Below are 14,632 nucleotides of genomic sequence, written 5' to 3' on the forward strand. Positions count from 1 at the left end.
AGTTTCTTACTTATTTATTATCGATATTGTGTTTTTGGGTGTCCAACTCCTAGTCCTGTTTCGAGAAGTCGGGGTGTTTCCACACAACGCGTACGTGGAATCAATGTCTGCGAGGGAAATCATGCAGCCAAGTTTTTGCCGCCCGTCACGCGGAAATAATGAAATTCGTGTTTAAATTAGATCTGGGGAATTAACTTGGAATGAAAGAAACATGAAAACTATAACAAGAAACTGGTTCACGGCGTTGCAAAGCCAGCTGAGTTTAATATCCCTAGGTATGGGACTAGCATCAAGGCCATGTTGTGGATCACCACAAACAAGAATCAAATTGTCAACAGAGAGGATAAAACATAAATAACACTATCAGATGGCCTATATAACTGTCACAGAACATGTTGATATTGCGGCATTGGGTTTTGAGCCAGAAGAGACCAGCCGCATCGCCTACCCTACAGTGCAAAGAATGGTTGACGGGATAAAAAAGAGTACAGTGACGAGGTATGTAGTCAAGTCAATCTTACCATAAATTAAGTTTAATATTAAGGGGAGCCTTTCTGAGTAACGTTGTTAGAGCACATGTGAACAAGTAGCGTGGGAAGTTGCCAGAGGTTGTCAAGACTAGGTAGTCATCACAGAGCAAGATGCCTCCTAATATTTGGAGACTACAAACGATGAAGTGCGCCTCTAGAGCCCCTCTTGATATTGAAGCAAAACCTGTTTTTGTTCTTATTATTCATCACTGCCACACTTCCCATCCCGTACCTAAGGAGAGTGAGCACATTAGCAAACGGCACATGGCACTTTACAAGTCACGGCGCCAAGACCCTGCCGTAAAACACCAAAGTCTTATAAGACGAGTCCGTTATATTCACCAGCTGGGTTGCAAACACTAATTCGATCCATGGCCGAGATTGACTGCAATGTCGCAGCCAAGAATGCACAGCTTGCTGGAGTTCCTGGAAACCACATTCTACTTCAAAACTCGTGATTGACAACGTACACAGTTGACCTGAAATTCGCCAAAGAGCTTACTAGGACCCATGTATCACGATGCAGCGCTGTAACGTTTCTGCTGAACCTCTATATGGCGATGACGTGTATCCCTGGCCATATCTACCCGAGGAGTCCAGGGGTATTGATCCGCCCCGGTTGGATGCCTACAAACTCAATCGACCGGAAGATTTACCTAGAATAAACGCCGCTTACATACGAGTACGATTGAGGAAACAAGACGGGTAGACCGAGGGTATAACTTTATCCTCGAGAACATGCACTACCCAAACAAGCATATAACCCGCGACATTAAGCTTGTCCTCTCACCTGAAGGGATAATGCATTTAAACACGCACTAGCCATTAACAACATTTTATTCCCAGTCCAGTTCCGACTTTGCCGCACCAAGCCCGGGCATTTTAATTCAGCTGGTTAGTCACTGGCTCGCTTAACGGGTCTGGTCTGTGCATGAGGCAATTCCGGTCGCGGGCTAGAGTGCTAGCGTTGGAGCGGACTCGAGGTGTTAGCGTTGGTGTTTGGACGAGATGATGGGATGCGGCTGAGAGGGGGACCTGACACTAGAACACGCTAGAAATGATTGACAAGGGACGTGAATACAGAACTCAACTGAGAGCCTTTATCTGTGCAGCATGTTGGTTCTGAAGAAGTGAGCTTGAGTGAGAAATAAGCGCGAGTCAGAAGTCACACCACTTTGCCACTCTGCGGCCAACATGAACTAACCCAAGTGTCAACGGCCTGTCAAGCGATAATGTGGCTTGCTCCTGGCTCATCTTGGCCGTCAGCAAGCAGAAATACGCCTAAACGCGCTTGCTTCTCGTTACTGCTTACGGTACGCCGTTCCTCGGCCCCCCGTTGTTAGTGTTCCATCCCGTCCATGCCGAGGCAGCTGTCATGACCCGTCATTTCCACGTGCTTGGGAGAGCTTACAGTGGTTCATCCCTTCTTCGCCTGCATTTCCTCCATCTAACAAAACCCCGTTCTCCACTGGCATGGGCCGTATCCACGGTCATCCGGGGGTCGTTACGATTGGCCCCTGTACAGGGTCCTGATATGGAACCTCGTCCGTGTAGTATCCATGACACCCGGACGAGACGTACGATCATGCCAGGCATGGGGACGCACTGCTCAGGAGAGACCACTGGATCTAGATAGCACAGCGTTGCATCGAACTCTGGATCTAGGAAAGCGCCTCTCTATCTTGGAACCCCTGATCAGACCCAGAGTAACTACGCAGTATCCCTGCTGCATCTCCCTCGCTTGGTCAGCGCCTTGGTAAGAAATCGGAGGCACCACCTGCGCTAGGACATTTTCCGGCCCTTGCCGCAATCTTGGCGAGCAGGTCGATGCGATGGCACAAGAAGCGAGATGGCGTCTGTATGCGGCTGAGACTGGAGGATTTACAGGTACAGTTCCCTGCTTCGCTTCCAAGTTTGCCAACTACTGGTCGGGATGATTAACGGCTACGGATGGATCAAGTTGTTGATTGACGAGTTAAAAGGTGTAATATTGTGGCTCTCTAGATACTTGAGGCTAATACAATAGACGATGCCGACTCGGGCTGAAGAAGATGAACACGTGCTATATACAATGACTCTCGCTTACACGCTCGCTCGCTTACAAGTAGACGTAGCAGAAAGGGCCAGACAGGGTACTCATCAGGTCCTTGATCTGGCGGGACTCGCCAGCCCAGCCAAAGTTGACATAGTCCTCAAAGGTGGTGGCGTTGCTGGCAGGGATGTCGAGGAAAGTGTTTGTACCCATGAGGGCAGACTTGCCGTACTGGCGCTCCTTGGGGTCCAGCATCTGCCAGATCCACCACACGCGGTCGATCATGGAGTGGTGCAGGTAGAATGCAGGGTCGCCGGGGGAGGTGAAGACGTCGTTGCCGGGGTCGCCGCCGAGGGAGTAGTGGCCGCCGCCGTGGATGCCGATGTCTCCGGAGCCGGGGACGCCCTGCATCTGCATCTGGAAGTCGTAGGCGTTCTTGGGCTGGAGGATGTTGCGGAGGATGGACGTGGCGTTGGCGTACCGCCTGTTGACTGCGTCACCCAGGTCGCGCTTCAGGCAACGGGGGTTGTACTCGAGGGGGTTGGGTCGGGCTTCGACCACGCCGCCGGGGAGGTCCAGGGCTGCGGGGCCGAGGTTGACCTTCATGTCCTTGAAGGGACCCGACTTGACGCAGCCGCCGCCGTTGCCGGTCGGGAGGTAGACCGGGGGCAGGCCGCTGGAGGCTCCGAGGATGACGTCGGGGCGGTCGGGGATGTACTCGCCGTCGCCCGACATGGAGTACTCGCTGCCATCAAAGATGGAAGACTTGGAGAGGCCAGTGATGGCAGTGAGGGCCCAGTCCCAGTACTATTAAACGTTAGCAAGGTTGCATTTACAAGCGTGATGTGGTTACTTACAGGCTGAGTGCCCTTGTATCCGCACTCATTCCGAAGAGCCTCCTCGTACAGCCAGGTAAAGTACCGATGCCAGACCAAGAAGTTTCCAGTGTAGTGGATGATCTGGGTCTGGTCGACGTGAGTGGCTACCCAGTCGTCGAACCGAGTCTTTGCGCCGGGAGCGAAAGACGCGGGAGACTTGGCGGGCTTGGACTGGAGGCACTTGACGGCGTTGATGTAAGCCTTCTTCTCGTTTTTGGAGAAGGTGTTCCTACTCTTGTCAGTACATGCAAGTTGAAGAGGGGTGCTGTGAAACTCACCATTCCCTTCGCACGCGGACGTTGCTCCAGTTGCAAGTGCTTCCACGCTTGGCCTGTGTCTCGACAAACTCCTGCGCATTCTCATACGCAGAGGCAGCGAGGTCCTTGATCTCGTCAATGTTTGTCACCTCGGGGGCAGACGAGGCAATGGTGGTAGCCTGAGGGGCAGCCAAAACGCCGGCGGCGTTGAGGGCCAGGAAAGAGACGAATCCGGCGCGCATGGTGGGCAACGTTCAATCAATGCGAGGCAAATAGCCGACAAGGATGAGGCACTTGAATGGAGTTGAGCGTGGTAGTATTGCAGAGAGGCGCGGATGCAAGAGGGGATATATACTGCAGGCTTTTAGGCCAAGCGCATAAGGAGGACCCCTAAGAACGCATTGCATTGTCTTTGAATTTCCGTCCTTTGAGTGATTTCATCCCCGAGGACAAGGGCCGCTGTTCCCGAGAGCAACGTCGGCGGAGACGCGATGAAGGCAAAAGAGACGGGATTTCTCAAATCGGCGCATTTCACCGGCAGGGAAGATACAGATGAGAAAGGGTGGACCAGGGGGGGACCTAGGCATCGACTTCCGTGGCAGGGGAGGGGGCCATCAGGTACCCTACCATAGATCCCGATTCGAAAATCTGGAGTCTGCCTCCCAGGGTTGTTGGTGTGTGCAAGCGGCGCAGCAAGGGGTCCCAGCGGGCCATGTCAGGGGAAGCGTGCGGCGTGGTTTTGCTGGCATGAGCGTCGAGTCATTGGATCGACTGTTTGGTAAGCCGTTATAGGATCATGTTGCTGCTGTTGGTGGAAGAGCAGTTTGATGTTGAACAACGTCTGTCCCTACTGTTCAGCCCTCTGAGGATGACGCCGGTCGAGGGAATAACGGGTGGCGCGTTGTGCCCCGCGCCCTAGAAGGATCCTCCTGAAGGAGCAGGGATCCAGATGGAGACCGTCCACTGGCGCATTGACTCCAAGGGGCCTTGCTTTGCTTAGCGATGCTGCTACGTATGGGTCTCGAGATGGGTTGTAATGATGATCCGGAAGTGTTCCGTGCCCGCAGTGGGTTTTGCTTTTTCTAATCAAGCCCGAAGGATCAGACAGTGTGTCATTCCTGAGTTGAGTTGTCTCTGCTGGAATGTCGATCCTTTTGTGACAGCGCAGGGAATTCGTTCCAATCTCTCGGGAGCAAATGTGTTGGTCGACCAACAGATTCTAGATATAAAAAGTAACAAGCCTCAAGATAAAATGACCTGCATGCATACAATGCCGTCGACTGATTCCGGCGTCTGAAGCACTGCCGGATCTTACGACAGGCGCACAGAACCCCCTTGATCTTGGGTGTGCGTCCCCTCTCGTACGATTCACTTGGACCGTCATAGTAGCAGTGTTAATGATGGCCACCTCACTGTAGCTGCTGCACTGTATAGAGCCTTTCCCAAGTGCGGCTCAAGCCTTCGGTTCCGCGGTGGCGTTTCTGGAAGCAGCTTAGACGCAAATCGGCCATGCCTACCTCGGCGGTCGTGTGCAGGGCATTGCAACTCTTTCGGTGGCATCTGGCAGGTAAGACAAAGGGTCAAGGCCCTCCTCCTCTATTCCCCCCTGTCAAATCCGTCTTGCTGGAAACTCCACGTGGTTCTCCTCCTTCCTGCGCGTGTGTTCTTTTTTTCCTCATCACCCTCCCCCCTCCCCTCGTCGCGCGGCGGCTCTTGTCGTGCCTAACGTTTCTTTACATGTCTTCACAATGGATCTACCACCAGCCCCCTCGAATCCAAAGGAGAATGGAGTAAAAGACATTCTTGCGGCGACTGTCTTCATCATCACATTGTCTACAATCACCGTCTTGGCTCGTTTATACGTGAGACTGTTGGTCATTCGGAATACAGGCTGGGATGTGAGTCTGCAGCCCCTCCACCCGCATCCCCCCCCATCTGGGTTAACTTTTTACTTTTCTTTTTGCAGATGGTGACTGACTTTGCGTGTTATAGGATTGGTTCATGGTATTATCTCTCGCCTTGGCTTGGGCAGGTCAGGGCGTCATCTTTGGACAGCTGAGCCATGGTGCTGGAAGACACAAAGGCGATGTTGATCCGGATGTCTACATGATCGGCATGAAGCTCAACTTTATCAGCCAGCCCATCTTTCTCATAGCCATCTGCGTCGTCAAGTTGGCTGTTGGCTGCGCGCTGCTGCGCATTGCCTCGACAAAATTCTACCGTTACTTGATCTTGTCCATCATGGGCTTCATGGCCTTTTACACCATTGGATGTTTCTTTGTACGCCCAACACTCCATTCCCTCTCGGAGTGTATTGCTAACAATAACAGACCCTCGTGTTCCAATGCACGGATATCCGCATCCTCTGGGACACGAGCGTAAAGGCGACCTGCTGGTCCCAGTCGACTCTCCAAGGCCTTTCATACACAAACTCTGCGCTCAACATCATCACCGATCTTCTCTTCGCCATCGTCATCCCCACGCCCATGCTTTGGAAACTCAACGTTCACTTCCGCACACGAGTTACCCTCATCGGCATCCTGGGCCTCGGTGTCTTTGCCTGCGCTGCCGCCTTTGTGAAGCTGGGCTACATTACAAACTACGGCAAATTAGGTGACTGGCTCTGGGACTCTCGAAACATTACCATCTGGACAAGCTTGGAGCTTAATGTCGGCATCATTGCTGGTAGTCTTCCCTGTCTGCGACCCATCTTTAGACGCTTCCTCGGCAGCACCTACGGCAAGAGCTCGAAAAAGACGCCGACTACTGGAGCCACCAACTACGGTCGTGGTACGCTCCGTAGCGGTAACAACTGGCATACCTTGTCGAGCGGTCGAAGGGGCGACGATGAGACGAGCAGCCAAAAGGCCATCAATACCGGTGTCATGGAGTATGAGCTCCGCGACCGGATAGCCACGCCGGCTGGCATCACAAACAAGACAACAATCTTGACAGACGTTGATGCCAGGTCGAGCGATGAGAGCGTGGATCGACTTAGCCATGGCCATCAGTACCCTCCAGGTATCACCAAGACGACGACAATGACGGTCGAGGTGATGAAGTCGGATTCATCGTCGTCTCGATGAAATATTATACCCTTTAATTACTTCTTCTTTGTATCTTATACCTTTCTTGCCCTAGTGTCCGTCATAGTTAGATGTGCTGGGTTATCAACGGCGCACGTCTAGACGGAATGGCTTGTATTTGGAGCCTGTTGATGGTATATACCCTTTAACCTCGACAGGTCCATTCTGTTGAATATTTTCATAGTTTTCTGGCAATTGGGTTATGGTTGATGAGATAGAACCATAATTAGATATGAATGGAATGAGGATACCCAGTTACCTACCTTTAATTTCTTATTGAATCGTCTATAGTCCCTGACTTGTCTAATACATGCAGTGATTGAGTTGCTATTGATTTGGTGATGTCTTGAAAAGACCTCATCGGCCACAATGACAAAGAGTACAGGCATTGAACTGTGGACAGGTCTCCCTACTCACACGTAATGCCATTCTATATCCTGTTGTGGCCTTACATACCATTACTGGCTCATGCTGCTAAATAGATTCCGGTGCTCATTCAATTAATGTTGGCCAAGTCAGTTTACTCTCGTACAATGGAGCCAATCTCAACTTGTACGTGAATAATACATGGCACATCTGGATACGATGTTATCCTCTGGGGCAGATCATCTATTAAAAAGATGATCTGAGAGCAAGCGCAACACAGTGAAAGGACTATGACATGATTGGTTCGAAATGTGTGCTATACTTCATGTTAAAAAGAAATGTCATATGTATCTCATCCTTATCATCTACCAAGTCCATTGTCGTAGTCCAACCATCCAAATATTCGTTCCAGGGTATTCCTATCATTCCCGTCTACCATTCTAGCCCTTATGAATACCAGTCCCTCTCAAAATATCCTCGGCCTCCTCAAAGCGAAACTGGAGCAGACTGGATCCCATAAGTCTCTTGACTCAGCTCCATCCACGGCGAGGTCTCACGACTTCCATCCAGCGTAACCTGACTCGAACTCTGCCGCATCTTGCTCAACGCTGTGAAACCCCCTCTTATGCTGTCAGCCTCATAACCCTTGGCCCGCAGGACGCTGGTCGCGACGCGAGCGCTGTCTCCGTCGTAACATGTAAGAAGTATTCGCTTGTCCTGGAGGAGAGTATTGAGCTCTTGGCTTGGGGCCTTGAACGTGGCTTCGAGTCTTTGCCACAGAGATTCGAGGATCTTTGCGTCTGAGAACGGACTTGGCGAAGACTGCTGGGTGAAGGGCATGTTGACGGAGCCTGGGAGATGGAAGGCTCCAAAGTCGTCTGGTTGTCGGAGGTCGATGACGACTGTGTCTTGTCGAGAGCGCAACATGTTCTGAAGTTCAAAGGCGCCCATCGATCCACTCTTGGGATCGGAGAGAACCATGTCGAGGAGTGCCCCTCGGTCAATGTCAAAGAAAGCATCGAGCGCCTCTGAAGCTGGCCTTTCCCACTTTTCGTCGTATCGATAGAGGTCAACCTTGAGGAGATCCTGCCTCGAGTTAGCTAAATTCAATCTAATGGACCTTGATACACACCTCATTCTTGATGGTTGGAAAGTAGCTGTCGCCAAGCTTGTCAAAGTACTCATTGATGTACTGATACGGCAAATCGCAGCACAAGAACACGCAGTGCACGGTGCCATCTGGTCCAGCCAGCTCGGAAAGCGTGCCCTCGGCCTTTCGTTTCTCGAGGAATTGGTAAAGGCCTCTGAGGTTGAACCCAGACGAAGGACCGGACACAATACCCTGTCGGCAGAGGTCGAGTGACAAGGAAAAGGAGTTGTGGGAATCAACTTCTTCGATGTGGTCGATGGCCTGTTTCCAGGGGAACTCGACAGGTGCCATGAGGGCGAATGATCGTGGGCCGGGGACTCTGTCACCTGGCGCAGTGCATACTCTATGAAGCAGTGAGCTTAACGTGTATTCTTCATAGGTATATGTACTCACCCTAATCGATAGACAGAAGGCTTGGCTTCTTTGAAATAAGTGCCTAGTCCCGTCATAGTTCCTAGTCTTGTTAGCAGTTACCAAGGGCATCTCAACATCAAACCTACCTGATGTGCCCATTCCAGCGCAGACCACGTTGATCTCTGGGAGCTGCTTGAAAATTTGAGGTCCAGTCCATCTGATGTGAGCATTCCAGTTCTGATTTCCAGTTAGTATGTGCCCAGTACATACACCCATGTAACTCACCAAGTCATTCTCGTACTGGTTGGGGTTGATGACAGAGTCTGACTCATGAGCCAATCTCTGTGCTGCCCTGATACCACCACGCTCATCAATAGGCTCTGGCTGAGAAGGACCACCAAAGAGTGTTCTATGAGATGTGAGCAGGTCGACATTCACCAGTGGTTCCGAAGATGTGACGGGATAGAAACTCACATGTCAATACCGAAAAACTGCATGAGTCGTAGCTTTGCTGCGCTTGTCTTGTTGCTCAGAAAAGCCCTCACGTCATCGATATCGTGAATTGCGCGGGATATCAATGACATGGACAGCACAGTTGAGCCAGAGCTGTATTCAACCACCGTCTTTGTCTGTCCAGGCACCACGCATTTTTGCAAGAGGTTGAGAGCTAAAAGTGTTGGCAAAGAACAGAAATAGAAGATCTAGAAACGGTACCTGGCATGGCTTTCACGTTGTTTGCGGGATGCATCGTCATCATCTTAGCGTAGATGCGGACTCCATCTTCACGGAAGGGGTTCAGGCAGTCTGGGATCTCAACGAGAGGGAGTGGGGGCGACGATTCGGGGTCGAAATACTGCTTGACAGAGTCGGGTCCTTTGTACACGTTGAGGGGATTTGGACTCGCCATGGTGAAAAGCTGTTGCTGCCTATGGCTTAAGACTAAGACCTCGGATAATGTCCAGAATAGAGAAAGAAGAGAGAGACAGGCACCACTATATATATGAAAAATCTCAGCACTATAGAGTAGTACGAAGCTCCTCCTTTTCACACAGAATCTCTCAGGTTGCAGTGAAAATCGCTCGGTGTCTGCATACAAAGCGTGGGATGTCTGGCAGTGAACAACACACTTCCCTTGGAACGAGCCTCTTGTATGCCAATCAGAACATGAATGGCCCACCACCCGACATTTTCGGCGCTAAGATCATCGTCGTTCAACGGGTAACGGAGGTGGATGCGTTGGTCAGACCGGGCAGAGGAAGAATGGGGGTTACGGTTCCTTTGTTCAAGAGAGACTGGCAAGATCGGCGGCTCTATTTCTCGTCTCTAGACTTGGGGGTTTCACTAGTTAGGCTCTCGGCTCTATTTGGAAGTTACCTTGTTCGGAGAAGCAGCCCAAAAGGCCATGATTGCTTCAGTCGACGTCGTCTTGGGGAAGCACAAGTGGGTGGTGACACGATGGCTGGTTGCCCATCAAGGTGGGCGCAGCTAGGATAAAAAGCCCACGCATCATAAGCATAAGAAATAGGTGAGACACAAGTCGTGGGATGACGGGAATATTCCTCGAGAGTGCATAATGATTTGCAATGCATGGGCTCTCGTGCAACATGGCTTCAAGCTACCCCTGCCCCTGTCCGACCCTGATAGTTAAGGGGATCCAGGTGGAGTTTGACGCAATGTTGGGTCCGGTTTAATGATTCTAGACGGGACCTTGATGGACAAGAGGGCAAAAAATGCTGAGTGGCTGGTTTTCTTGGCATGATTTGCAGTCTCGCATCGTGAACTTCAAGTCATGAGAGAGGCCGAGACGAGAGTGAAAATCAAAAGACCAAACATCATGTCAATGAGCATGTTGATTGCGTATTCTCTCAAATGGGCTCAAATAGCTTGAACTATGTCCTGACGGCGCAATTAGACTTCCACAATGACACCCTAGCCTCCTCCGATCCTCGGGGATCTGCGACGTCGCTAGTTCGCCAATTTCAAAATAGCGAATGTCTGACGGGAATGCAACTCCCTGGTCCATACAAGGGCCCTGCCATGACATCGCTATAAGACGGGAGCGCACGGTAGTTGCCCGGTAGTTGAAGCGGTGTGTTGTGTCCTCGACCAAACGGGTTCTGTTCCTCAGCCAAACGGGTTCTCGTCATCATGTCGATCATCTAAGCAGGCCTGCGAAATAGGAGATGCATCAAGTTTGAGCCGAGGGTGTCTTGGTTTGGCATCAAGGTACCTCCGTGCGTCCCTTGCTTCCGCTTCTCGAATAAAGGTCTTGCAGCTGCTCTAACGCCTCAATCGTCCCCAAGACGTTTCTCATCACGATTTCAGATACAATGACAGACCGTGAACCGAATCAAACGGCTGTCATGAGCCATAGCCTGGGCTCGACCAGGACGATTGTCGTCGATGGAGGCTCCGATGACGGAAAGATTCATCAGTTCAACGAGCAGACCAACTATGTGCCCAGAAGGGCCATCATAACGGTGAGATATCTTGATTCAATCGATTGGAACTCGAATTGACTTGTCTAGATTTTTCTTGCGTGCGCAAGCGTCGACCTGTTGGCTCTCATGGACCAGACCATGCTGGCGACCAGCTTGTACATCATTGGAAACGCATTGGGCTCAACAGCCGAAGTCTCATGGATAGCAAGCGGTTATTTCATGTGAGTATCCTGACTCCCCCATCATACATAAATCTGACAGCTGCCATAGAACATCGACGGTTGGACAACTGATGTATGGAAGACTGTCCGACATTTGGTCCCGCAAGATTATCCTCCTGACAGGCCTGGCAATCTTCTTTGTTGGCTCCCTGGCCTCATCCCTTGCCCAGTCTGTGCTTCAGCTCACCATATTCCGCGCGTTCACCGGTATCGGAGGAGGTGGTCTGATGACTGTCGCCCAGCTCATCGTGAGCGACGTCGTGCCTCTGCGGGAGAGGGGTAAATACCAGGGCATCCTGGTAAGTAAAGACATGATCTCTTTTTGGACCAAAGCTGATGGTTTTGTCTAGGGTGCTGTCGTGGCAATTGCCAATGGTGTTGGCCCCGTTATTGGTGGCGCGCTCTCTTCAAAGTCTGAAGATTCGTGGCGTTGGATCTTTCGCATGCAGCTGCCGCTGACGATATTCACTACTTGCTGCGTCTTGTTTTCTATGCCCCTGAAGAAGGTGGAAGGGGACTGGAGATTGTTTGTGGACTCACACCTGAAGATCGAGTGAGTGTTTTGCTGATGTAGAACAGGAAGCTCAAAGCTGTCGATTTCTTGGGCATATTCCTCGCCCTGGCTGGAATGACTGTTGTCATTCTGGGCCTAACCTGGGGAGGCAATGAATATTCCTGGAACTCAGCTCAGGTCATAACCACATTGGTGGTTGGCACAGCAGTTTCGGTAGCCTTTATCCTGTGGCAGTGGAAAGGCCCTCGATATCCCTTGATCCCTTGTGAGTAAGACCCGAGGGTCAATTTTGAAGCTGATTCTCTAACGTTCGGACTAGTGCACATCTTCAAATCCAAGATCGTCAACGGTGCTTGCTTGACCATGGCCATCAACGGCTGGAACTTTGTCATGCAGGTCTACTACGTGCCCTCATTCTACCAGCTGGTGTACGGCTACTCAGCTACCAAGGCAGGTGCAATGCTACTGCCTATCACTCTTCTGCAGACCGTTAGCAGCACACTTTCTGGCCTGGTGGTACACTGGGTAGGCCGCTACCGTGAGTGCATTCTCTTTGGCTGGCTGTGCTGGGCCGTTGGGCTTGGCTTGATGTCGACTCTTGATGAGAACACGGGAGTTGGTAAGCAGATTGGATATTCTATCCTCATTGGAGTGGGAGTTGGAAATACTCTCCAGCCGTAAGTTTATATCATCACGACATGATTTTCAGACTGACCAAGACCACAGTGCTCTTATTGCCACGCAGGCCGGCGTCGAGCGACGTGACATGGCCGTTGTGACATCATTTAGAAAGTGAGTGACGACGTGGAAATGCCCAATTTTTTATCAGCTGCGCTAATCATGCCTGATAGTTTCGTGAGAAACTTGGGGGCTACACTTGGCCTTGCAGTCTGCGGGACAGTTCTGTATGTAGATCCTCGGTCTGAGGGTTGATCTTGGCTAATATGGCATCGCAGAAATAATATTATCGCTAATTCTTTATCCGTATTGGACCTTGACAGCAAAGAATCCAAGACGCTGATAGGTAACCCTCAAGCATTCCTGGACACCGTCTCGTCGAGCGAGGCCGAGATGATCCGCTCTGTCCTTATTCCCGCATACAGAAAGGGGTTTAGGGTGATTTTTCTCATTGGGGCTTCTGTGGCTGCCCTTGCCTTTGTCCTGGCCTTTATGCTCATGCCGCAGGTTGATCTTGCAAGACCGGATGACGCTAAGCTGAAGGAGGAGGGGCGCAGGGCATATGAGGAGAAACTCAATAAGAGCGCGGCGTAGGGAAATACCTCTGACTGAGTGGCGAGAGAATGATTGCCGTGTGGCTGTTCGGTAGTTCGGAACATGGCGTCTTCAGAGAGTGAGGCGATGGATGGCAAGACTGGTATTTGAAAGGCTGAGCGTTTTAATAGAAGTAAAAAAGAATGGGAGGTAGAGGAATTGGAATTGAGGCGTTATCAATAGAGTAGAGTTCGGCTAGAAATAGGACTAGAAGGTCACAATGAGATACCGGAACGTCATCCCGTAGTTTCTGGAACTGTGGCTTCCCCGCCTCAATATGCGCTCTCCTTCGATTGCCTCTCCTAGAACGATTCGGACGCCCTATTACCGAAAAACCGGATCTGCAAGGTTCGTCTTGTGAACAGTCCATTTGCTCCAGGGAGCACGCCGAGATCCGCTCTTTGTTGAATACCTACAAGGAAACCTTATAGACACGTCCTAATATCATCTGTTTTCAAGGCAATTTTGAATTTCAGAACTCAGTATGGAGGATCGTGGCTCTATAATTAAAGATGGAGTTCACGGTAGCTAATTACAAGACTAGATCTAATGGCAGTACGATGAAGTGGCTGGAGTCGAATGTGACTTTCAAAACGAGATAGTGTATTGTGCTTTGAGATACTCTGGTAGCCCCCAGAAGCGGTCTGTGGAGAGACTGGGTGACAAGGAGATGCCTACGGAGTAGTGTAGAAAGACATCTGTGAGAAGGCATATCGCATGACCCAGTGGCATGAAATAATGTGTCTGCATTAGACATGGGAATGCTGAACAAGATATTCGCCAAGGTAGAATTAATGCAAATGTACGGATCAGGTTGTCATAATACTCTGTCGAATACTGCCTGGTGTTGGTCCCTAGTTTTCAGAGCGCGCAAGTTGAACATAGCAAAAAGCCCGCTATGAACAGCCTATTCGTTCAAACCATCAAAAAGCAAGGTCTTCACATCGCCTCGCCCTTTCCTTAGATGTTGTGTTAAGGGCCGCGAGCAGAGTGATCAGTCAACAGCAAAAAGACTCTCGACGGGACAAAAATGACTCGCCCAGAGGCTCTATGCATTGCGTAATCTGGGAATCGAACCCAGGGCTCCCCGACGCTGCTCGAATGGCAACGGAGAATTTTACCACTAAACCAATTACGCTGTGGTTGTTTGATGCTGTCCCCGGCGGCGGAAGAGCCCTCATCAAGGCCACAATGGTGTTGCAACGAGGCCATGCTTTTCCACGTGGTAAGCTCTTGTTTAGAGCTAATTCGATACTTCCCCAGCCAGTTTCAATGGCTGCAAGTTGCCGGGACAGAATAAGAAGGTTGCGGCGTTGACCGCTAGTGAAACTAGTAGACCCTCTGCTACTTCACGAGAACGGGCTGGATTTCCGGATAAGAAGTCTCTTTTTATATCTATATAAAAACACATGTCTGTTCAAGGTTCGTGATGAGATAACATAATCTTCGTGTGTGTGTGTGTGTGTGTGTGTTGCTGTTAATGCCCCACAAGCAGAATAAAGAAGTAAAACAACACAGACTAACCTTGACA

General features: G+C 50.7%; 4 protein-coding genes across 4 annotated transcripts; 2 read left to right on the top strand and 2 right to left on the bottom strand.

Moving 5' to 3' along the window:
• Positions 1-2,628: 2,628 nt before the first annotated feature.
• NCS54_01252300 (Hypothetical protein) lies at positions 2,629-3,939 on the bottom strand (the record flags this gene model as incomplete). The annotated part of the gene is made up of 3 exons (XM_053157753.1): positions 2,629-3,369; positions 3,420-3,669; positions 3,719-3,939. The coding sequence occupies 3 exons, from the start codon at positions 3,937-3,939 to the stop codon at positions 2,629-2,631; spliced, it is 1,212 nt and encodes a 403-aa protein (XP_053013728.1).
• Positions 3,940-5,445: 1,506 nt separating this feature from the next.
• NCS54_01252400 (Hypothetical protein) lies at positions 5,446-6,783 on the top strand (the record flags this gene model as incomplete). The annotated part of the gene is made up of 3 exons (XM_053157754.1): positions 5,446-5,595; positions 5,690-5,977; positions 6,028-6,783. 3 exons carry the CDS (start codon positions 5,446-5,448, stop codon positions 6,781-6,783), a joined length of 1,194 nt encoding a protein of 397 aa, XP_053013729.1.
• Positions 6,784-7,635: 852 nt separating this feature from the next.
• NCS54_01252500 (Rhodanese domain-containing protein) lies at positions 7,636-9,560 on the bottom strand (the record flags this gene model as incomplete). The annotated part of the gene is made up of 7 exons (XM_053157755.1): positions 7,636-8,235; positions 8,282-8,642; positions 8,693-8,753; positions 8,800-8,890; positions 8,939-9,062; positions 9,128-9,320; positions 9,368-9,560. The coding sequence occupies 7 exons, from the start codon at positions 9,558-9,560 to the stop codon at positions 7,636-7,638; spliced, it is 1,623 nt and encodes a 540-aa protein (XP_053013730.1).
• A 1,191-nt stretch (positions 9,561-10,751) lies between these two features.
• Positions 10,752-13,101, top strand: NCS54_01252600 (MFS domain-containing protein; the record flags this gene model as incomplete). Its single annotated transcript, XM_053157756.1, has 9 exons — positions 10,752-11,133; positions 11,182-11,315; positions 11,365-11,614; positions 11,666-11,841; positions 11,895-12,094; positions 12,149-12,506; positions 12,556-12,621; positions 12,681-12,734; positions 12,786-13,101. The coding sequence occupies exons 1-9, from the start codon at positions 10,984-10,986 to the stop codon at positions 13,099-13,101; spliced, it is 1,704 nt and encodes a 567-aa protein (XP_053013731.1). The 5' UTR covers positions 10,752-10,983.
• Between the last annotated feature and the right edge of the window lie 1,531 nt (positions 13,102-14,632).

This window comes from Fusarium falciforme, chromosome 10 (assembly GCF_026873545.1).
Source record: "Fusarium falciforme chromosome 10, complete sequence".
Classification (NCBI taxonomy): domain Eukaryota; kingdom Fungi; phylum Ascomycota; class Sordariomycetes; order Hypocreales; family Nectriaceae; genus Fusarium; species Fusarium falciforme.